The sequence below is a fragment of the Pleurodeles waltl genome, chromosome 7, assembly GCF_031143425.1.
Source record: "Pleurodeles waltl isolate 20211129_DDA chromosome 7, aPleWal1.hap1.20221129, whole genome shotgun sequence".
Lineage (NCBI taxonomy): Eukaryota > Metazoa > Chordata > Amphibia > Caudata > Salamandridae > Pleurodeles > Pleurodeles waltl.
Window position 1 is genome coordinate 1,197,389,785 of NC_090446.1, and position 22,974 is coordinate 1,197,412,758.

At 41.6% G+C, this 22,974-nt stretch overlaps 1 protein-coding gene across 4 annotated transcripts in view; it reads right to left on the reverse strand.

The window, feature by feature from the left end:
* The window catches only part of ARHGAP44 (Rho GTPase activating protein 44), a 503,523-nt gene that overhangs the window by 179,602 nt on the left and 300,947 nt on the right, over nt 1–22,974 (reverse strand). For all 4 annotated transcript variants that reach the window (XM_069200331.1, XM_069200329.1, XM_069200327.1 and 1 more), the window contains exons 5-6: nt 16,744–16,855; nt 14,583–14,659 (exon numbers count right to left, since the gene is read on the reverse strand). In XM_069200331.1, the coding sequence (XP_069056432.1) occupies nt 14,583–14,659; nt 16,744–16,855 (189 nt within the window). The remainder of the gene's footprint in view (nt 1–14,582; nt 14,660–16,743; nt 16,856–22,974) is intronic.

Here is a 22,974-nt window from a genome sequence, read left to right on the forward strand (position 1 = left end):
TTATTTTGTTTTAACCCCTTGCTTGTGTCAGACGTCTGGGATCCGTCTGACGCCATAGTGGGCATGTGCATCAGACACCTCCCAGCCGTCCTAGCACCCACCCATGGGAGAAGCTCCGGCGCTCACCCTGTGGACCGCCATTCCTCATCCCCCCACCAGGGATGGCAGCGGAAGCACTTCTACTGCCACCCCTGACCACCCCGCGCCATATCTGATGACATAGGGGGCACCACAGGCCGACATCACGAGAAGTTGCCGGGGATGCACTGGAAGCTATTTGCTTCCAGTACATTGGAGAGGAAACTGGTGAGCTTCTCCTTGGGGAAAGGGTCAAGTAAAACAAAGAGGCATCTGGGGGAAAGGAAAAGCTTTTCCTTTACTCTGATGTCTCTTTGGAGCATTCCTGCTGCACGATCGTGCACTAGGCCACCAGGGATGTTTTATGGTGATGCCTTGGGAAAGGGTGCTCCCCTTTAGAAGGCAATTATTTTGGCCATTTCTGCACCCCTTGGCGGCAAGATGGCTTTTTTAGGCCCATCTGCCCCAAGGGGGCCAGAAACCCATAGGCCACCAGGGATGTGTTTTTGGGAGATTTTGGGGAGTGGACCCTTGTGCAAGGGTCACCACCTTTAAGGGGCAATTATTTTGGCCATTTCCGTCCCCCTTGGGGGCAGATTGGCCATTTCTTTAGGCATCAGGGAAAGTTTCTGAATGCTTGGTGGTGGGCTGTTTGTGGACTGGCGTATCATTCGCATTTGTGATCATAATGTTTTATTCCTCCTTTTTTCCTAGTTCAAAGCTTTTGATTCCTTTGGTGTGACTCCTGCTTGCGGTTTCAGCAGTGGTAGACCTTCAGTTTGCGTAGTTGCATGTGTTTGGCAGCATATTAAGCTTATGTTTTATTGTGTGAAATTTTCCTTGGATTTGTGCATGATGTGTACTTTGTTGTCTCATGTGTAATTTTGTTTTGTTTTTCCTTTTTTGTGGGAATATGTTGGTGCTTGCTGTGTATGTGCAGAGTAGGTGCTGGTGAGTCTAGCTGTCTGTCGCAAGTGAGTGGTATTGTTTTGAGTATATAGAACTTTGTGATAAAGCCACACTCTGTTTATTACTTATTTTACACAGTGTTTGTTGTTGTTGCCTTATTTGTCAAGTTACTGTTATTAGTAAGGATTATGGAGCGCTGCAGGATTACCCCTCAGCAGGTTGTTAGTATGCTTTTCGAATCTTACTCTGACCATGATTATAAGACTGACACTGCATCTTATGCAGAGGAGGAAGTGCAAGTTTCTGGCAGTGAATTTTCTGTCCAAGAGGAATCATCTGATGATGAGGCCACCCTCAGTGCGGAGGAAGTGTCTGTTTTAGAGGAGGACACTGATGTGCCAATAGTGCAGCAATAGGCATCTGGATTTCAGCCTGGGGCTGGAAGGCTTTTCATTAAAAGAGCTGATCGCTGGGCTGCCCCAAATATGGTGCACACAGCGTTGCCTGCCTTTACTGGTGTTGCAGGGTGTAGAGTGAATACCGAATACTTTTTTGCCTATAAATCTCTTTCAGTTGTTTATGGACGATGTATTTTTAGATGAGATTGTTGAGCAGAATTTATATGCTGAACAGTATTTGAGGGACAACAGCGCTGGACTTAGGCCCTGCTCTAGAGCTACCCAGTCGGCTCCCACAAATTTGGATGAGTTGAAGAAGTTCTTGAGTTTAACTTTTTTGATGAGCTTGATAAGGAAGCTGTCGCTGTCTTCATACTGGTCTACCAGTCCCTTAATGGCAACGGCCATGTTTCCTGCAAACATGAGTCATGAACAGTATTTGCTGTTGGTTCGGATGCTGCATTTTGTTGATAATGATTCAGCACTGCCACAAGATTTTCCTGATTGTGACCATCTTTTTAAGATTCAATCTGTCCTTGATCACTTTTAGATCGATTTTCAGAGATCTATGTTCCAGGAAAAGAAGTAGCTGTGGATGAGCCTTTGGTCCTGTTCAGGGGCCATTTGTTTTTTAGGCAGTACATTCCTAGCAAGGTGGGCACGTTATGGAAATAAGATGTAGCTGCTGTCTGAGTGTAGTGCAGGATATGTCTATAAATTCTTGGTGTACACTGTTAGAGATTCCAATATTGACCCCCTCCCCGGCTGTCTGTCCACTTTTGGTGTTAGTGAGAAAAGTGTTTGGGAACTTAGTGGAAAACTTTTTAACAAAGGTCAACATTTATACAAAGGTAATTTCTACACTGCTGTGCAATTGTTCAGGTAAATGTTCAAAGTGGACACTGTTATTTGTGGCACAGACCGCTCTAACTGTATAGGTTATCCAAAGCAACTTATTTGTCAAAAACATGATGAATTGCTAGCTGTGAATTTTGCAGACAGGAGGGATGTCTACATGCTGACAACCATCCATGATGAAAGTGACTGTTTGGGGTCTGGTTGCTGAAGTGTGCAAACCTGTGTGCATTTTAGACTACAATAAGCACATGGGTGGTGTAGACAGTGTAGATCAGAGAGTGGAACCTTAAAGTGCTGTTCATAAGGCTTGCATTTTGTATAAGAAGTTAGCTATCCATTTGTTTAATCTAGCAAACTTCAATGCTTTTGTTGTCTTCAAGGATTGTTCTTCAGAGTCAAAGATGACATTTGTTCAGTTTCAGGAGTCTGTGATAGGCAGCCTTGTTGTAGTGAAACAGGCAAGTTTTCCTAGAGTTAGAGTGGTGGAGGATGTGGCTAGACTGAACGATCCACACTTTGCTGATCACATTCCTCCAACGCCCCCCAAAAAATAATCCTTCTAAGAGATGTAGAGTCTGTATGTGGAAAGGCATGTGGAAGGAGAGTTGTATGCACTGCTCTGAATGCTGGGTGTTCTTCTAAACCTGGGCTGTGTTTGCTCACTTGTGTTAGATTGTACTACACACAAAAGAGTTTTTGGGAGCAATCATGAACATAAAAGTGAACTGTATGGTCTATATAATTTTATATTTTTAGTTCAGTTTTACGGTTGGCATTAGTGTGATGTATTCTGTTAGAGATGTTGTGTTTGTAGTTTTGTATTTACTTATAATTGGTTTGTGTTTTCTTTTTTATTAAAAAAATTTGATGGCTGTGTCTGTGGACTGGCGCTTGGCTGGCTGTGTGCGGGGACTGGTGCTTGGCTGGTGGTGTGCATGGACTGGCACTTGGCTGGCCGGCTGTGTAGGCTGGCGCTTGGTTGGCAGTGTGTGTAGACTAGCGCTTGGCTTGTGATGCTTGTGAGCTGCCACTTGGCTGGCAGTGTGTGTGAGCTGGCATTTGGCTGGCGGTGTGTGAGTAGTGACTTGCTCCAGCTCACTACACACACTACCAAAAGCCAGTCCATGCACTCCTTCAGCCACTGTGATTGTTGTGTCAGGCATGTGGGCGTATGAAAGTGATGGGCCCTTGAATGGCACTCTCTGTTGATGTGAGTGTTGTAATGTGCTGGCCCACAGCTGGCAGCATGAATGGTCTTGTGTGTGTCATGTATCAAAGGTATGTGAATGGATTGTAAAGCAGTTGGTGCCTTGACGCAGCTTTACAGCTCATGAGCTGTGAGTCATTGGTTCTGTTTTTTGACCTTTCAATTACTAACAGTGTATTTCATTTTTGTGAAACTCGTGTTAATAAAGTTTTATACATCGAACTATCACTCACCCCACAGCCAAATCCAACCAGTATGTGTGTATCCATAGAGTGAGAAGACAAGGCTCATTCACCTTCCCAATTTACTATCAACAACCACAAAAGGCTACCAAGTCTCTTACTTCTGTGATATACCAAGTACTCAAATTATAAAAATCACAGTTTTAACCTTTATTCCAGGTTGCCACATTGGTGATTAATCACAAGACAATGTTTTTGCACTGCTCCTCTTCGTTGGGAATTCAACTCTAAAAAAAAACGCCACTCTCCGGTAACCAGGCAGCGAAGCACACCCCTGGCATGCTAGGTGTCTCGGGTAGGATCCCAATGATGAAGCATGCCGCCAACTAGATTGGTGGGTGAGGGGTCTCTTTAACAAAACCTAAGGGCATTTTTTTCACAATTTGAGTGTTTGGGATATCACAGAAGTAAGAGACTTGGTAGCAGGTTTGGTTCTTGTCTAGGGAAAAGCTACCAATTCTATGTGTTCCAAAACTAAACACCCATGGGAGTACAGTGTGGTGTGCCTCTCATGGATCCCAACAGGTTTTCTTACTACAATGCCCTGCAAACCTCAAAATGTGACTAAACACACATTTTCCTTGCATTTCGTTGGCATATTCTTCCACAAACAGAAATACATCACAAATTTCCTACCACCAAGCATGGTTTCACAATAAAAATGATACCTCACTTGTGTGACTCAGGAGAGTCAGTCTAAAAACATATAAAGAAAACTGCTGTTTTGGACCAGCTTTGGTTCCCCTTCAAACTCTACATGTTTCTGGCCCTTCCCTGTCGCAGGCACTTAGCCCACCCACACAAGTGAGTTATCGGGAGACAGCGGGGAATGCTCGGTGGTAGAACATGTGTAGCTCCCCTCAGATTTTATAACTTTCCATCGCAGAAATGTGGCGAAAAATTAATTTTTTTTAGACAATTTTTGCGGTTTGCATGGGATTTTGGTTGACAGAACCTGGCGAGAGCCACACAAGTTACCCCATCGTGGATTCCTATAGGTGTCTAGTTTTTAAAAATGTACATGTTTGCTAGGTTTCCCTAGGTGCCAGCTGAGCTAAAGCCCAAAATCCACAGTAGGCACATTGCAAAACAAGGGTCAGTTTTCAGTAGAAAAATGTGATGTGTCCACGTTGCATTTTGTGACATTTCCTGTCGAGGGCACTAGACCGACCCACAAAAATGAGAGACCATTTTTATCGGAATACTTGAGGGAATGCTGGGGGGAAGGAAGTTTGTGGCTCCCCCTCACCTTATAGAACTTTCCATCACAGAAATGTGAGGAAAATGTGTATATTGACAAATTGTGAGGTTTGCAAGGGATTCTGGGTAACAATATGTGGTGAGAGCACCCATCACCCCATCCTGGATTCCCTAAGTATCTAATTTTAAAAAATGTACTTGCCAGATTACTCTAGGTGCTGGATAAGCTGGGGCCAGTGTCGTAATGAAACTTGAGGGGAACCCCCTGCAAAGTACATGGAGGTCCGCCCCACTGAACTCACTCAGGAGCACAAAGGCCAGGGAACAGTGCTGAGGGGGCCCTCTGGAGCTGGGGGGCTGTGGGAGGCCTTTGCTACACAACTGGCTAGGGCCCAAAATCCACAGCTAGGCACATTGAAAACATCAGTTTTTAGTGGAACAATGTGATGTACCCAGGGTGTGTTTTGGGCTGTAATCTGCCGCAGACCTCACCACACAAGGGAGGTACGATTTTTATCTGGAGACTTGGGGGAATGGTGGGTGGAAGGAAGTTTGTGGCTCCTCTCAGATTCAAGAACTTTCCATCACAGAAATGTGAGGAAAATGTTTTTAGACAAAGTTTGGGGTTTGCAAGGAATTGTGGGTAATAAAATGTGATGAGAGCCACACAAGTCACCCAATCCTAGATTCCCCCAGGTGTCTGGTTTTCAAAAATGCACAGGTTTGTTAGGTTTCTCTAGGTGCCGGCTGAGCTGGCGGCCAAAATCCACAGCTAGGTACATTGCAAAAAACAAGTCAGTTTTCAGTGGAAAAATGTGATGTATCCATGTTTCATTTTGGGCCATTTCCTCTTGCGGGTACTAGGCCTACCCACATAAGACTTGGGGGAATACTGGGTGAAAGTAAGTTTGAGGCTTCCCTTTGATTCCAGAACTTTCATCACAGAAATGTGAAGAAAATATGTTTATTTAGACGGATTATGAGGTTTGCAGGGGATTACGTGTAAAGACATGTGGTGAGAGCTACACAGGTCACCCCATCCTAGATTCCTCAAGCTATCTAGTTTTAAAAAATGTGCAGTTTTGCTAGGTTTCCTTAGGAGCTGGCTGAGCTAGGGCTCAAAATCCACGGCTAGGCACACTGCAAAAAACAAACCAGTTTTCAGTGGAAAAATGTGATGTGTCCACATTCAATTTTGAGCCGTTTCCTGTTGCGGGCACTAGGCCTACCCACACAAGTGAGGTACCATTTTTTGGGGTAGACTTGGGGAACACAGAATAGCAGAACAATTGTTATTACCAATTGTCTTTCTCTGCATTTGCGCCTTCCAAATGTAAGAGAGTGTATAAGAAAGAAGTCAGTTTGAGAGATGCCCTCTAATTTACATGCTAGTAGGGGTACCCACAAAATCAGAGATGTGCAAATAACCACTGTTTCTGAACTCCATATCCTGTGCCATTTTCGGAAATACATAGAGTGCCTTGATACCTATTTTTCACTCTTTATATTTTACCAAATGAGTTGCTGTATACCAGGTACACAATGAAAAAACATTGCAAGGTGAACCTACAAGCCTTATATATCCCTGCAACCAGAAGGGCCCACTGGATACAACAGTGTATTGCTTTTGAAAATCTGCCATTGTTTGAAAAAGTTACAGGTAAAAACGTAGACACAAATGTCTGTTTCAACTCAATGTCAATATTTTTTTTCAATTGCAACTTTCTATAGGAAAACTTTGAAGGATCTACACAAAAAATGCCTTGCTGAATTCAGATTTGTGTGTACTTTTCTGAGATGAATAGCTTTCCGGGATCCTCCATTGGTTTCATACCCATTTCTACCACTAACTGGAAGGAGGTTGAAAGCACACAAAAAATAGGAAAAACGGGGTATGTCCCAGTAAAATAGCAAAACTGTGTTGACTTTGGCTTTCTGATTTAATTCTGCCTGTTCCTTAAAGCTGGGAGTGTGGTGAATTTAGCACCACAGATCCTTTGCTGATGCCATTTTCAGGTTAAAAAACAGACACTTTCTTCCCCATTTTTCCAAAACCCTCGAATTTATCTGCATTTTGGCAAATTTCTCGGTGCCCTCCAGGGGAGTCCACAAACCCTGGGTATTTTTAGAATCCCCAGGATATAGGAAAAGAAGGATGCAAATTTAGCAAGGATAGCATATGTGGAAAAAATGTTATGGGGGGCTTAAGCGCAAACTACTCCACATAGCCCAAAAAAAAGGCTTAGAATTGGATGAGGGGAGGCTTAGCAGTGAAGGGATTAAAATCTGTCCATACTTAGTTCACTAAGCTCATTCTACAATTCTTGTGACAGCATTTATTTCAGATGTTTCGCTTTTAAGGAATGTAAACACCAATTCACGCAGTAAGCTGTTTCTTGAACATTTGCTGCCAGGGAGGACCTGGCCTGGCAGTTCGGACTGGACTGTTCCCATGAGGAACAGGGTCAAGACTAATTTGCATATGGCTGGGTCCAAACTGGGGTGGCGTAGTGAGCAAAAGAACTGATGGATTAAACCCAGATCTGTGACTGGGGGAGAATGTTTGATTTGTTCTGCATTCTGTCCATCATTTACTTTTGTTTGCTTTTGTTGCCCTTAGTTATACCTCAGCACAAAGATAGGAAGAAGAGAAGGTAATAAAAGGGTAAGAATAGTACTGAGTCCCTTCCAGGCCACTAGTATGAAGGATCTTTAAAGGTTAGACTGGAAGTATTGGAGGTATCACAACTACTAAGTCTGGCAGTAATGCTAAATTAAGAACTGAATGAGCAGTGATCAGTCTACGCATTCTAAGAAGATAAAAGTCATCTGTGAAGTTGGCTTTGAAAGTGCTGAAAATAAGAACGAGGGAACGGCCCTTGTTGTGATTCCAGTTTTACGTTCTTTTCTTTAAGTCTATTTAAGTATATGGTTAAATAAGGCACAGGGTGCGCTGCGAAGTGAGTCATCATCCCAGACATTGAAGATACCAAAGAGAGTTGGAGAGGAAAAGCCAATTAACGAAATATGTTACAGCTTGTGCTACGCGATCAGCACTGTCATTGACAAAACTGGGATCTGCACGAGGGCAACAAGAGAAGCGAAGAAACCCTTTAATCATATCATGACATTCATGACATTGAATCAGTAATAATGCAGAGCTGGCATGGAAGAACTCTGATGACAAGCTATTTCCTAGCTATAAATGATAAGCCACTCATTGCAAAGGATTTCGACTGGGCCGCAATCATTGATGACCTAAAACGCAATAATAAAAAGAATATATAGAGTAGCAGAGAGATGTGAGTTGACATAACCCTATGTTTCACAACAATGTGGTAATTAAATAATACACATTATAGAGACTTGTATTTAGGTGATCATTAAGGGAGGTGCAGTAAATTATCTAAAGCTACCACATTAGATGTGAAAGTATTATGGTGCCATGGCAAATTGAATTTGGCTACCAAACAAATCGTGGATGGTGTGGCATTTTTTGTTCAGTAGAGAAATTACTTTGCTGCAGAAGCAGCATTAAACTGATATGAACAAATACTACACTTGCCCTTAGCCAAAAGGTAGAGAAGCGATGGCTGTTGGAGCAGCATGATGCTCTATTGCCCGGTTCAGGTGCAGACATGCACTCATAGGTTTTTTTGTTTTTTGGCAGACTGCTGGCACACCCACTGCACACATCCACACTGTTCGACTTCATAAAAAGTTGCTTCAGCCATGGATATAATTATCTCACCCTGAGAGTGGCGTCCCATCAGATGTCCTGATGACCCATGGGTGAATGGAAAAACTGATACAATAAGCACTTTACAGTGAAAAGGCCTCAATGTCATGTCTTTAAAGGACTACTGTCTTGTAAGTAAAATGGCCATTCTAGTAACAAAAATTAGAAGCCTTTTGAGGCCCCCACACGGTAGCATGTAATAATAGTTTACAAAGGTTCAAAAAAATCAATAATTAATTAAATTAATAGCTTTGATTTTTAAATTGTGTCCTCAGTGAACCAGAACCCTAAGCGCTAACAAATACCCCATTTAGGCATAACATTGTTAGCTGACCAAGACGTTGAATGACAGCACCAGCTACATTATTGATCTGTTGAAAACTATGACCAACAACATACAAGCAAGCAAGTTATCCTAACAATTCATAACACCCTTTTATCATGGCTGTAAAGCAGTTTTCTGTAGACAAAACTCAATTAGATAGTCAATTTGCTCAAACTCGAGTCAGAGAGTAAGGTTAAATGACTGAGATATTACAAAGCTGTACTTTAATATCATTGAGCTCTACAAGGATGACCTTGATCTGTTGTGTGACATCATTGATCTGTTATGTGACATCATTCAGTGGAACTAAAACATTAAAATGATTCAACCCATTACCATCTCACAATGCCATCAGCCACATGACTACTCCCACTGCTGGACCCTCCCACCCTCCAATTGCCCAAAATCAAATGTAACATATGCCTTGTAGATATTCCCTCATCCCTCTTTGATTCAATTGCATACCTTCACTTAACTCCAACCAAAGATTACCACTGAGATAAGCTCTCTTAAGATCTACATGTGCAGCACCTGTACACATGAAGAAAGATAAGAAAACCTACCAAATACTCTGGCATAAAAAAGCAACTCTTAATGAAGCAATGGCCACAATAGCCACTGCATAGCCTGCCTACTATCAACATCTAATCTGTCTTTGCCTCACCTGCAATGTTGGACAGCAAATTGTTTTTCTCCCACTTTTATCAATATACAGTGCTCTATCACTGCAAGTCACTTTGCAGTAAATTCCACTTCAAAAACGAAACAGATTAACACGACTCTCATTTCTTTGCTCTCTTGCTTCTCATTGTGCTTTATCTCACGTTACCCTTCTAGCTTGTCCTATCCATCACACACCTGCACAACTGAAATAATTCCCACCCTCGGATCAGTCATTCGATCTTGTGCACCTCTCGAACTGTTCAACCTATTCCACATTACAAAACTTTTCAAACACGCTATGCTCACTAGCTGCCATTCTCTCCCTCTCCAGCAAACTATGAAATGCCCCTTACCTCTTGACATCTATTCCATATCTTTCCTTTTCCTCAATATGCCTATAAGGCCCCGTTGTCAACGTTTACTAAACAATGACACTATGGTCTATGACATTGTCATGTTTGACTCCAACCAAACTGCTATATTCCAAACAATCAACAAACAATCACAATATTTTGTGATATTTCTGTGGCTACCATTCAGTGATGTACAGGTAAGACATCTGTTCCATGAACTTCAAACAAGTTGCAATTAGATTCCAGCCAGCTGTAGCATATTCAACTATTCATAACTTCCAGAAAGGATGTCAGAATTGATGAGAACCCTAGACTCAATCAAAAACCCAATAAGGTGTATGTTAGTTGGCATGCATGTAAAGTTCTGACCACGAGATTGAATGAGATGTGTGACCGACTGAAAATGCATATTAACTAACAAATGTGATAAAGCAAAAAAGTGAGGACCCCCGTAAGACCTGGATCTGTGCTGCATGTGGTGAACAAAAGGAGCACACCTTTGCTGGAAAACAAAGGTGTTATGCAAGCTGCACTGTAACCCTGGTTTTGCAGTCACAGTGGTGACGCTGTCATTATTTTTAGTTTTGCATAACACATACACCCATATTATTCTTTGTGATCTTAGCTATATGCTTGTTGCTTTGCATTGTAAGGTTGGTTAGGCTGATGGCTGGAAGGAATGGAACAAAAAGTAAGGGAGGGAATTGGTGGAAAAGGGAAATGGGAGAAAACAAAAGAGAGGAGAAGTGGAGCTTGAGATGATGTAGAGCCATATCTCTGATGAATTAAGGGATCTAGAAGAGTCTGGACATAAACAGAACACGTCAACAACTGGCATTTAAAAATCAGTCACAAGGGGACTTATGAATGTATTGTGATATAATGAAAATGATCTCCATGTTAAGGTAGCCATAGGTAATGTAACGTTCAGTTTCAATGACTCACACTACGACAAAAATGTACTTTTGGCAGCTTTGTACTTTCTCTTGTTTCAGGAGCTGCGTTGCACTAGTTTGAGTTAATTATATTGTTACAAATGTTTTGATTTCTGTGCAAATTGCTCACCTGTGTGTGTTCCATAGAGAATGGACAGTGAAGTTCAATACATGTGACTGGGACAAGCTGACCATGAGGTATCATCCTCTTACGAGATAGCTCTTGAAGGTCGTGCAGCAGAAAACGTCCATTGTACAATGGCTGGGAAGAAGGGTGAAGCCATCCCATCGTGAAACGCTTAATCCTGATTGATTTCCTCTCCCTGAGACCCACGGTGATTGTTGCATATTGTCAAAAATTGTATGATTTAATTGTGCACTGCTGAGCTAGACAGACTCAGACCCCCTTTCAACTCTCTTGAGATCAGATGCCTTACTTTCCTCCAGCTCAAAGAGTAAGACTCCTGAGCAAATCCATCTCACTTACCAGACGGTTTCTTTATTTGATTCTACCCTTTAGAGGCTTTACTTACTGATACCTCCTGCTTGACCACTCTTACAATTTTTCCCAATTTCCTTTTAGCTTAGCATGTTAGAGAATTTTTCGTCAGGGGAAACTGAAACTTTCTTGATTTGCTTATGACAACTTTAAATAGTTTGTCTATCTATTTGCTATTTTGAATCACTTTTAATTAGGCTGACCAATTCATCTGTATTAAGATAATCAATTTATGACTGAGTGAATGATTTTAGTTTGTAACTTTGCTAATCTGCTACTAAACTTTAATGATTTGCAAATCTACTACTCTCAGTCATTATTGTGGGGCCTAATGTGTGCTTCACTTTTGTTGATTTATTGCTGATTTGCCAATTTGAAACCTCAGCCCAGGACTAAAAATTAATCCTCTCGATTGCAGCTTGTACTTGAGTTTGCATCACTGTCCTCCGTGTTGCAAATCCAATCCCCTATGCAACAACGGTGGCAACCAAGGAGAAATGTTATGTGTGAAAAGGCTGAAAGCAGCAGACTAAAGGGAATATTTATACCCCATTTTCGCCAAATTTGCGTCATTTTTTAGCGCAAATTTGGCGCAAAACAAACTCCATATTTATATTTCGATATAAGACCAGTCTAACGTCAAAATATTGGCGTTTGCACCATTTTTTAGATCAGTAAACCTACCTTGCGTCAATGAGATGCAAGGTAGGCGTTTCCATCTAAAAAATAGTGCTAACCCCATAGACCCATATTTATTCCCCCCGTGCTAAAATGACACACGGGTGGGAGAAGGGGCTAAATAATGGTGCAAAGCTTGCTTTGCACCATTATTTGATGCCTGGGTCAGACCAGGCGTTGAGGGACCTGTGGACCTATTTTCATGGTTAAACACCATGGAATGGTTCCACAGGTGCCCTTCTCAAGTCCCAGGAACACCCCACCCACACCAGAGGGACACCGGCGGATGGGGGACCCCATCCCTGGTAAGTAGGGTAGGTATAGGTAAGCATTTTTTTTTTTAAATTAAAGTGCCATCGGGGGCCCAACTTGGGGCCCCAGCGTGGCACAGGGTGCAATGGCCATGCCCAGGGGACACTAGTCCCCTGTGCTGGCCAGTGGGATGATGGGCATGACTCCTGTCTTTTCTAAGACGAGAGTCATGTGGTATGGATGGTTTTACATCAGAAAATGACGCTAGGTTGGTTAGTCATCTTTTTTTACTCTAACCAGTGTAATGTCATTTTTTGGTGCAAAACCCCCTTCTCCCATACTGCCAGCCCCCCCCAGCTAACGTAATTTTTTTTACGCTTGCCCACCCTTTGAACCAGCTTGCGCCATTCCATAAATATGGTGCCCGGCTGGTGCTCAGGAATGGCTCAAGCCAGTGCTAAACATTTCGGTGCAAAACTGCATTAGTGCAGTTTTGCCCAAAAAGTATAGATAAGCCCCTAAATGCCCTGCATCTGAAGGTCATCCAATAAAGACAGAAAAGGCCAAATTACATTACATTCATTTTCCTTTGAGTGGAGTGGGCATTTACACCTATTTTAGCTCTCCAAGGACATTGGATAATACAGAAGTGACCATAAACTCTTTTTTATGTATCTACGATTCATAATGACAGGAGAAACCTCAAAAGATGAGAACAGACGCCAACCCTTTTATTATTGCATTACTTTACAATATATGTCCAGCATTAAATGTCGAGCAACACCCCTAAAACTAACAAGTAGATATGACATCATGGTGTTTTAAAGTTATTGAGGTTTGAATCATCCTCTGTTCGCAAGTAAGATGAATACGGCATCCAACTCCTTCCATGCCCTGTCTGTAATAACTATTAGACAGGCACAAAGTTTCCATCAGTGCAATGTAAGTGGGTGTGACCTGGTTCAAATGAGTTTGTCTTTGTCTAGAGATATACTACAGACGTAGGCACGTCAATTAAAAGGTACCGGATGGATGCCCTAACAGTGCACCGTCCACCAGTTGAACCAAGTTAGAGTATGCACATTTCATTTTTCTGGCAGAAGGATAAAGTTCCACTTTTTCACAGCTGTTACCGATGTAAAGCAGGACCATCCTCTCGGTCTGCAAGGCTACCATAATTCAGCCTCATGAGAGCTTCCATTTTTTGTGAAGGGTGGTAGAACATCTCAAAATTGGCTAGCAAATCATTATCTACACATTACATTAATTGAGGAATTATTACTGATTACCTCAGTTTGCCAAACAGTGGAAAATAGATATGTGTACAATTGTTCATGTTACCCGAGTCATACTGAAAACTAAAATGAGCATTTGCAAAAAAAAAATCAGAAAAGCCCCACAAGGCAAGCGACAATGACAGAATTAGGCCATGGCCATGAGTGACAAAATGATCAGTTCTACCCTGCATGTTACCTGTACCCAGGCTTGGTTTCTAAACAGGATAATGACCCACTTTTGTCATTTACAGGACTCAAAATGCAAGCCAGGACTCTGACTTTGGAATTACTTTTCTGTTTGTTTGTGTTTTTGTCTGTGATAAAGTCACTGTCATTTGGCTGGGCTGCCAGCAGAGCCGCAGGAATGGAATTATGTGGCTGGGAAGGACCAAATTATGTAGCAGGATTGACTAGATTATGTGGCATGAAAAGGCAGATGATGCAGCTTATTGCAGCACATTTTTCTAAATATTGTTACTTCTTTGTTTTGTAATTTGTACATATGGTAACAGTCTGGGAATATATATTCACCTCGTTAGTACCAGTTTAATAACCAAAAACAGCAATAAGCAAATAAAATATCACAATTTAGTCTTTGTGAAGGCCCTTCTAATGCGTGGAAACACGTGCCACCAGGTTTTCAGTAATATTTTACCCGTTTGAGGAAAAAAAAATTTTTTTGTTATTAAAAGCTATAGATTATGCAGCAGATGATGGATATTATGGTAAATGCAGAAAATCCATAATCATGTTATAAATGCTGCAGCCCCTCAATCACATAATTTCAGTGGCCGTAGCTGCCAGTAAGACCTTGAATGGACTAGACAACATCCTGATGTTCTGAGTTTTTCCCTAAAGGTTGCAAATAGGTCTTAAAAGCCAGAACTGACGGAGGTCAGGCTTCTTATTTTAAATGTTGTGTCATTATTGTTATGAACGATAGACCTCTAATGACCATTGTTGGCTTACCTTGTTCTTGAGGAATCCATGTCCAGGACTAACTTTGCTAGGTGCTTCCTCTGTTTCTGGATGTTGGGTATCTCCACCTGAAGGATCCAAGGAAGAAGACAATAGGTGACCGACTTGACACTGTCAACCAAAGTGATCAGGTAAGAAGCAATTAAGAGTTTTACAAACGTGAAAAAGTGGTGGAGTCTATCAGATGTATAAGAGATCAATGTCACTCTAAGGCTTACCTGACAAATGTCTCTCTACATTGACTCATATAGAACTACAGGTTGCCAGGTGAAGGTTTCTTCCTATAAAGAGTCTGGAGGAGTTGCTAACAGCCTGCTAGGGCAATGGTAGAATTGGTTACTGTCAGGCTGTCACATGCCAGACCAGCCTGTGATCTGAATAATTCTGATCCAGCTCTGTTGGCCTTTTAACAATCCTATCAGTTTTTTATAAAATAGATGTACTGTAACAAGCAATTGTAAAAATATAATAACACTTGGGCCAAGATTTACTGAGATTTGGCGCAACGCAACACAGTAAGACAACTTGCTGCGGACAATCAAACGGAGAGAGCAGGAATGTACCATATATACTCATATATGGCACATTCCTGCTCTCTCTCTCTGCATTGGCACACTATGAGCTGCCAGGCACCAACACAGGCACACCTGTGCCTTGGAGCAAGGGTGCCTGCATTCCAGGCAGGATTATTTTTGGGCAGAAATGGACACCTTCCTGTATCAAAACAATCCTCTGCAGCATTTCCTTAAAGTGTGCTGCAGAATGCAGCACACTTAAAAAAAGGAAATAACGGTGAGAAATAAGGATATTTCTCCTTGTCACGTCTCTGTGAGATGTCTTAGAATTTTGACGCATTCCTAGGTTTACCAGTCTTAGTAAATCTAGGAATGCGACAAAAAAAAACATGGGTGGCGGCGTGGAAACATTACTCCAGATTTACTTATCTACGCCAAGCGTAAGGGTTTGTGTTACTTTGCATCCCATTGTGTGATGCAATGGCCGCTCATGACCTTAGTAAATTTGGGCCGTAAAGCTTTAGGAAAAAAGGATACTATGGAAAACCAAACAGCTATGAGATCTACATTTAAAAAATACTTGTGTCACCCTTTGTAGGTCGTTGAAGGTGGCATTCTCAAACTGATTCAGTCTCATTCATTTGAAATGAGAGTCTATCAAGTTAGACTCTAAAACATGGGTACTCGCAAACATTTTCCCAGGGGCCAAAAAGTTTGGTATGTAACGCGCCTGGGGGCCGCTTGATGCCAGGGCAGTGGCGGTCAAGTGTGGTGTTTGGGGGGATTGGTGGCAAGGTAGGTATAGGAGAAGCAAATGATATACATCTAGTGGCTGAAATAAACAATGGGAAACCACAAAACCTGGAATGAATCCCGGCTTACCTACTTTTCCAAATTGTGGGATCTTAGGCAATTGTTTAGTCTCACTTTCCCTCCTCTTTCTGCATTATCACATTTAAGATGACCTCGAAATACATGATTCATGGTGTGCGCTGCACAGAACCTGCTTCTATGTTTGATTTCATAAACTATAATGTTGTTAATGTATTATAGGAACCCAGGCAACCCATAAAGTGCACATACCAAGTGACTTGCCTCTTTAATTTACTATTGGTGGTGTTCTTAGTGTTTCAAAATGTATGTTTCCAAATGTATGTTTGAAAACTATCACTTTTAAAGGAATACACCTCAATGCACTGATTAAATAAATTGTACTAAGACAAAAGGGTTCTGCATGTTAACTAAATACACTTTTTTAATTTTGAAGAGACTGTCTTAGTTTTACACTTGTGCTGCAATGAAGGGTTTCTAAAGTTAAGTGCAGGAGTCCCTAGTTACTTCCTTTCTTTAACACCAATTAAGTTTGAAATAAATGATTGTGTGTGTATTTAATATTTTTATTGTTAGTGCAGAGTCGAGCAAACAGCTGCCCAGTGCTCCTGTTGCACAAGGGGCCGCATGTAAAGCTCAGAGGGGCTGCATGAGGTACGCGGGCCGTACTTTGAGTATCCATGCTCTAAAACATAAAAGGTCAGCCACATACATTTCAGAGCAAGATATGACCACTCTCTATGTCTGAAAAAACTGTCCTTCTCTCTTTCATCTTACTGCTGGGACAGGGCATTGGAAATCTTTACCTCAGCCAACACAAATAAAGGTTCTATAACATCTCGTTCCACTTCCACCTCAAAGTGTGTCAGTTCCTGGGCAAGTTTATCCTCGGCGTCCCCGCACAACCGGAGCATTTTCCTGTGAAGAGACAAGAAAATGCATTTTCGAATTGGACAACACCTTATCACAACAGACTCTGAGTACAAGGGGAGAAATAAGGGTGAGGCTTCTCCTCGGGCAGTCTGTGGGTCATGCTCTCCCAGGACGTCTAGTTCTTGAGCGAATAATATAACACAACATCAGGGTTTGTAATTTAATTTAAACTCTTTAGGTACACTAACGTTAGCCACTTTTAGTATACACAATGGACATATCAAAGTGAGGCTTGAAGAAGCGGCTTAATTCAGTGTAAATTAATGTTAGGTATTATCAAAATCTGAACTTACACTAGTATGGCAAATTTAAAGTGAGTGATCTGTAATCTATAGCAGACTACAGAGAACCAAACTAATTCTCTAAATGAAAATGATGACATGTTTACATTAGATGTAATTATCTGCTTGTGTACATCATGGTGCACTTCATTTATAATATGTATTCTCCCATGCTTCTTGCACTCCATCATTATTTATATTATCCTCACACAGCCCTAATATTTACTTTGCAAGTGAACTGCTAGGTACATTTTTCTGTTTAATAACTGGACCTTAAATTCTAACTAACAATTACCGCTAAACACCTCATAAGTACAAAACAAGAAAGGCATCATTTGCAGCTAGCTCACAGGCTCTGGTTTGAGGACAACTTTCCATATTTCTGTAAACTTTGGGAATTGATTCTCGTTGTGAAAAGGTTACTTTAATGAAAAAGCAGGATATGGCTTACAAAACACATCCTATCTCATTTACTATACTAAATAAATGTGACTCTCAACACCATTATAATACATTCAACCCCTCCCCTTGCTCCCAGAATAAATCAATTCTCAGCCTAATGTCACCTCGCTGCAACCTTTCCAATTCTCTAGGTCTTACAACGTTTCCAATTTTCTACTGCACATCTAACTTCTAGCCAGGTGGGCCAGCACCACTAGGTCTCCAAGCTTTACAATATTCTAACTACGACCACTCAAAGCAATCTAAACTAAAATAGATACTGTGCACCTCAAAGCATTGAGGATGAGTACAGGTGGGACAGTAAGGAAAGAAAAAGAGGAGAGGTAAAGCTAGAATCTCTTCTCTGAGCATTTGCTTGCACCTTAGAAGCTAGAAGAAATGAAGAAAAACGCTTACTGATAGACATGTCTCCACATAAGTGCTAGGATCACACTGAATACAGTACAAATGCATTGAGAACAGTCAGGTTAAGGTACATGACAAATAGGTAAGAGAAGAAAGTGCAAAGGAAAGGGAGGAAGAATCAGGGGCTGAGGGTTTCTCTTGGTACTTAGGCATCTCAGTGTATAGTGGCATCCTGGTTAAGAGGGCAAACCCTCCGTAGGGTGCTGAAAAGCTAGGCACTAGCACTTCCTCATGATCCTCCCTACGTTGATTAGCCAGCCTCTTCATGGAGGCCCCTGGTTGGAGCTAATGTTTAGGATTCGATGTGTGGAGCGTATGGAGGGCAGGGCATTGAATGCTGCTTATTTTGGTCCAGTGGCAGGGCATTACATCTGGGTTTGAAAGAAGCCTGATGGCACAACAGTGGTAGACCTAACTTTACAATTCAGCACAGCAGAATGAGAAACACTTTATTGGAATGACCGACCTGGCATATATTGACAAAGCTATAGCAATAGTTTAACTAACGTGATACAAGATCATGGTTTTCAATGTTAGCCTGAAAGGCTCATTACTGTTTAGCGCTACATATTCTATGACATGGTTCATATGGTGACTTGCACAAAAAACCTATAGCACCCTGTCCTAAGTGACAGAGGACGTTGATGCCCAAACTGACTACCATGGTACCCCTATTTTCTATCATATACGCAATCACCGTGCATCTTGAACCCCAACCCCCCTCGTCCTTCACATTATGCTCATCTCTCATCTGATACCAAAGGTGACACCCACGTCTCTGCTTGCATTTCTCTTCTGATCAAGAAGGTCTTCAGGACCTGCCTTCAGTGGCATGTTTATTTTAATTGTGGTTCACTGGCTAATGGGCGAACAAGCAGTAACGGTTTGCTGCTAGCTCATGTTTTTATTCATACTCCACACCACTCGATGGATGATCCATCTCCCCCAAGACAGTCCACTGCTGACTATTCACTGCACTGAAGGGGTGCCCTCAACACAAAACAGTGATGCATTGCACTGCCTATTGTCAGGTTTAGAGACAGCAGTTCTTGCATGCCTATCCCAGACGTTCCCCTAATAGAACTTTCAAATGGAAATGGAAAAAAACCTATTCCCAAGTGTATAACGAGAGCAGAAGAGAGGGGAAAATGTTGAAAGAAGATCAAGACTGGAATTGAGTGGTTCTGGAATCTTGTGTTCATGGCTGCAGATGTACGGTGTCTGGGTACAGCATTGAATCAAAGGGCTGGATTGGCTACCTTCTGCTTGCCATAAACCTCAAAACATATTACAGCATAAGAGTATCTTCAGAACTTAACCACCTCTTTATATTAAAGTGTGACAAAAGGTTTAAGGTTTTAACTGCTTCTCCTACAGTACAGGCACTGATAAACACAAGGGTAACCAGGATAGAACAGTGCCAAACAAAAGGGTAAGAGATACCAATGTACAAGTAGACAAGCTAAACAAATGAGAGGGAACAAAGGGACAAAATAAAGCTGGAGGAAGCAAAGCTGTGTGCAAACAGAAATGATAAGCAGGAACCCTATTACATCTTTCATGAGCTACATCCTCCCTGTCCTGTATATTCTCCGCCCCACCCTTAATCTATGCCCCAGCCTCCACAGGCCCGTTCACCACCTCCTCTTTTGACTTCACACTGCTCTGACATTCCAAACAGTGCACCTCTTTCTTAACTTGCTTATCAGGTTAGTAAGAGAATAAAACTAGATGGGTCACGATGGACAGTAAATCCTCTCCTTGCCTGCAAAACTCCCCTTTGCTGGGAAGATTTGCAAAGTTTGCTGCGGAATCTAGGATGGAACTCTTTTACTTTGAGGCATGTACCAATGAGGGAGGCTTCCAGGATTTTTCTAGTATGACAATCCATTTACAATCCAATGAGATATTGCAATTGTCGTTTCCTGATTCAAGAACCTAATGTGGCATCTTTCTCAAATTCAGGTTCTCCCTCAACCAATACCACTGGAAGAGAGTTCCGTCCTAGTTAGTAAGGTGGTTTAACCAGGGAAATTTACAAAAGGACACAACTACCAATTTTGGGGAAGCCGTAGCCATAGTGCTGTTGCCCCCTTCATCAGCAACACTTTTACAGGAGCCCAAAATTGAGGAGTGAATTATGGATAACTAATATCTTCAAGGGCTTCGAGGATAGCCACATCATATTTCCCTGTCTCTAAGTTGGGGCCTTTATAAACACCTGCAAATCTTTTCTGATCCAGTTGTGCCTCCTCTAACTATACCACACCTGTTTTGTGATTTTTCTGTATATTCTGCAAAAAGAACAGCACATGGAAATATATCTAGTTTAAAACTGTGATGGACACATTCGAGGATGAATGTCATAAGTACAGTAAACGGAGAGTAAACTGTATACGTATGCAGTAGTTCTAGGAAAATTCAGCAATATGAAGCCACGTTCCCCTCTCATATGGGCAGTCCATAAAAAGACAATGAAGATATTATTACAATGTCTGATTTACTCTGTCTGTCTGACCATCTGCCAGGGGGTGGTGTCTAGTTAATTTGCAAATAATGATGGTCAGTTTAGTCAACAGTTCATTCCAAATCCAAAACTGAGCTGTGCCCTCCTATGCATAATGATGAACTTTGGCAACCTCTGAATCTGGTTATTGCTCCTCTGAAAAACAGCTCAGCCAACGTAGGAGGAATAAAATAAGGTACTTGTATCATAGTCAGACATTGAGAGGGGAAGAAATCAGCACTACAATACACTGAGACTCGGACCAGCGTTGACTGGCACAGAGAGGAACTGTAATAGACCAGCTGGTATTCCATAGAGGGTTTTAGTTTGTGCACACACAGTACATTTCTTAATGTACTGTTCAATAGTCTTTTGCATTCATGGACACCTAGAATGTGCAGTCTGCCAATTCCCTTGGTTTCCTAGGGCCAGGATGGCCAGCTGCAAGCGTGTCATACATCAATTAAATTAATCATTGTCTTAGATCTTCTACGGGAATGTAAAGTCTCTTTTTATGCAATAAAATCTCTCCTTGAAGATTTCTGTGGTTCGGTGATTCTACCTTTTATTCCCCTTAGCTTTACTTGCATACTTTTAAACAAATCTGCAGTTTTCTCCCACGACTGAGACTGAAGTAGTACCAATATGGATGAACTAGGCATGTGGCGTTCTTCCCCTTGTATGTTCTGTGATAGTGCATTAGCCTTTCCATGCCTCTTACCACGCCGACATGTGATTTTGTATGAAAAATGGGGAAACAAATAATATTCTTCTTGCATCTGACATTAGAGCATTTCTTAGACTTGTCAGAAGACAGGAGTTGATGAAAAAGCTTTTTTCAAAAACCCAAATGCCTATTCCTGCTCTTTTCCCCAAATGAATGGTACTTCTTTTTAGTCAGTTGTGCAATCGGGAGGACAATGGTTCAAAAGTCTTGTATAAACTGCCTAGAAAAAATTGCAAACAGCAGGAATTTTTGTATCTTCATCACATTTTGAGGTTCAGGACAATTTAGCACAGTTTTAACTGTTTGATAGTCCGCCGGAACTCTGAAAGATGAAATCAAAATTCCTGAAAAGTGATGGAAGAGGTCTCAAAGCAAGAGTCTACTGTTTGTCTCTGAAACCACTTGTATGCCAATGTAACACCTCTTCCCCATGCTTCTTGTGCTCTGTTCTAGAGTCCGACAAAATCAGAATGGCATCTAAATATATGTCAACAAAGGTGTCTAAACTGTCACAAACTATATTATTAACAAAATGTTGAAACTCAGCTGGTACATTGCAGAGGCCAAACAGTATGAGCAAATACTCAAAATGGCCATACGATGAGTTAAAAGCTGTCTTCTACACATTTCCCTCTTTGATGGGTACCAACTATAGGTCTATTTTGGTAAACACTATCTTTTCCTACACTTGATCCAATAATACTGTGATTAAAGATGAAGAATAACAACTCCTGGTGGTTATGTAATCCATTTCCTATATACAAGGTGTATACGTTTCATTAGGTGTCGAGATAAGAAAAGTCCCCGCTCCTGCTGGTGAATGTCTTAAGAAACCTTTATTTGCGTTCTCTTCCAGATACACTTTCAGTACTTCTTCTTTCACAGTTAGGGAATGCCACGATGGATGAAGTTGATGGTGCAATGATATCTCTGATGTGGAGGCAGTGTCAGCTCTTGTCTCACTAAAGACATGCAGAAAATGTTGGTATTAGTCATGTATCATATTCTCTAAGTCTGATACATCTTGAGACACCTAAAGGCTTTAATGGCAATGTGTGACGTAGGCCAGCGCGAGGAAAATAGTGCTCTTGGCACAACGCTGGTGAAAAGAACACAATTGTGCTCATCTATTCCTTACTTGGTACATGATATGGCAATAAAACCAAGTCACAAATAACATGACCATACTTGCAAGTGCATTGATTAGGTTAAATATGCACATTTCTGCACAACCTCTTTGGTAACCGCGATCACTTCTTGTGTGTCCAAAATCACATCTCCTGATGTTAATAAAGTTCTAACTGTGTGTTCAAATCCTTCCTTTCTTTGCAGTCAAATACTGGGCTGGGAGTGAAATGTCTGATCAATAGAACACCCTGTACCTCCACTCTCAATCAATGCCATCATTTGGAGCGGTCCTGTAGGATTTGCTTGTATAACTTCTAGAAGGAAATATATTTTATCAGTAGCACATTCTTCTAATTGAACTTAGCCTACCCTGCATTAGCTGATCAGATTTGGGCTTTTCATGTTACCCGAAAGCTGAAGACATTGCTTTACACGATAGCCTAACTGGCTACAGCATAAGCAAGCTGCTTCTCTTCTTCATTTCTCCTTTTCCTCATTAGCAAGGGGCCTCAGCAATGATCCAATCTGCATTGGCTCTACAGATTTGGTGTCATTCTGATTCCTCTCTGAAGAATTTAAAGGAACCCAGAACCTG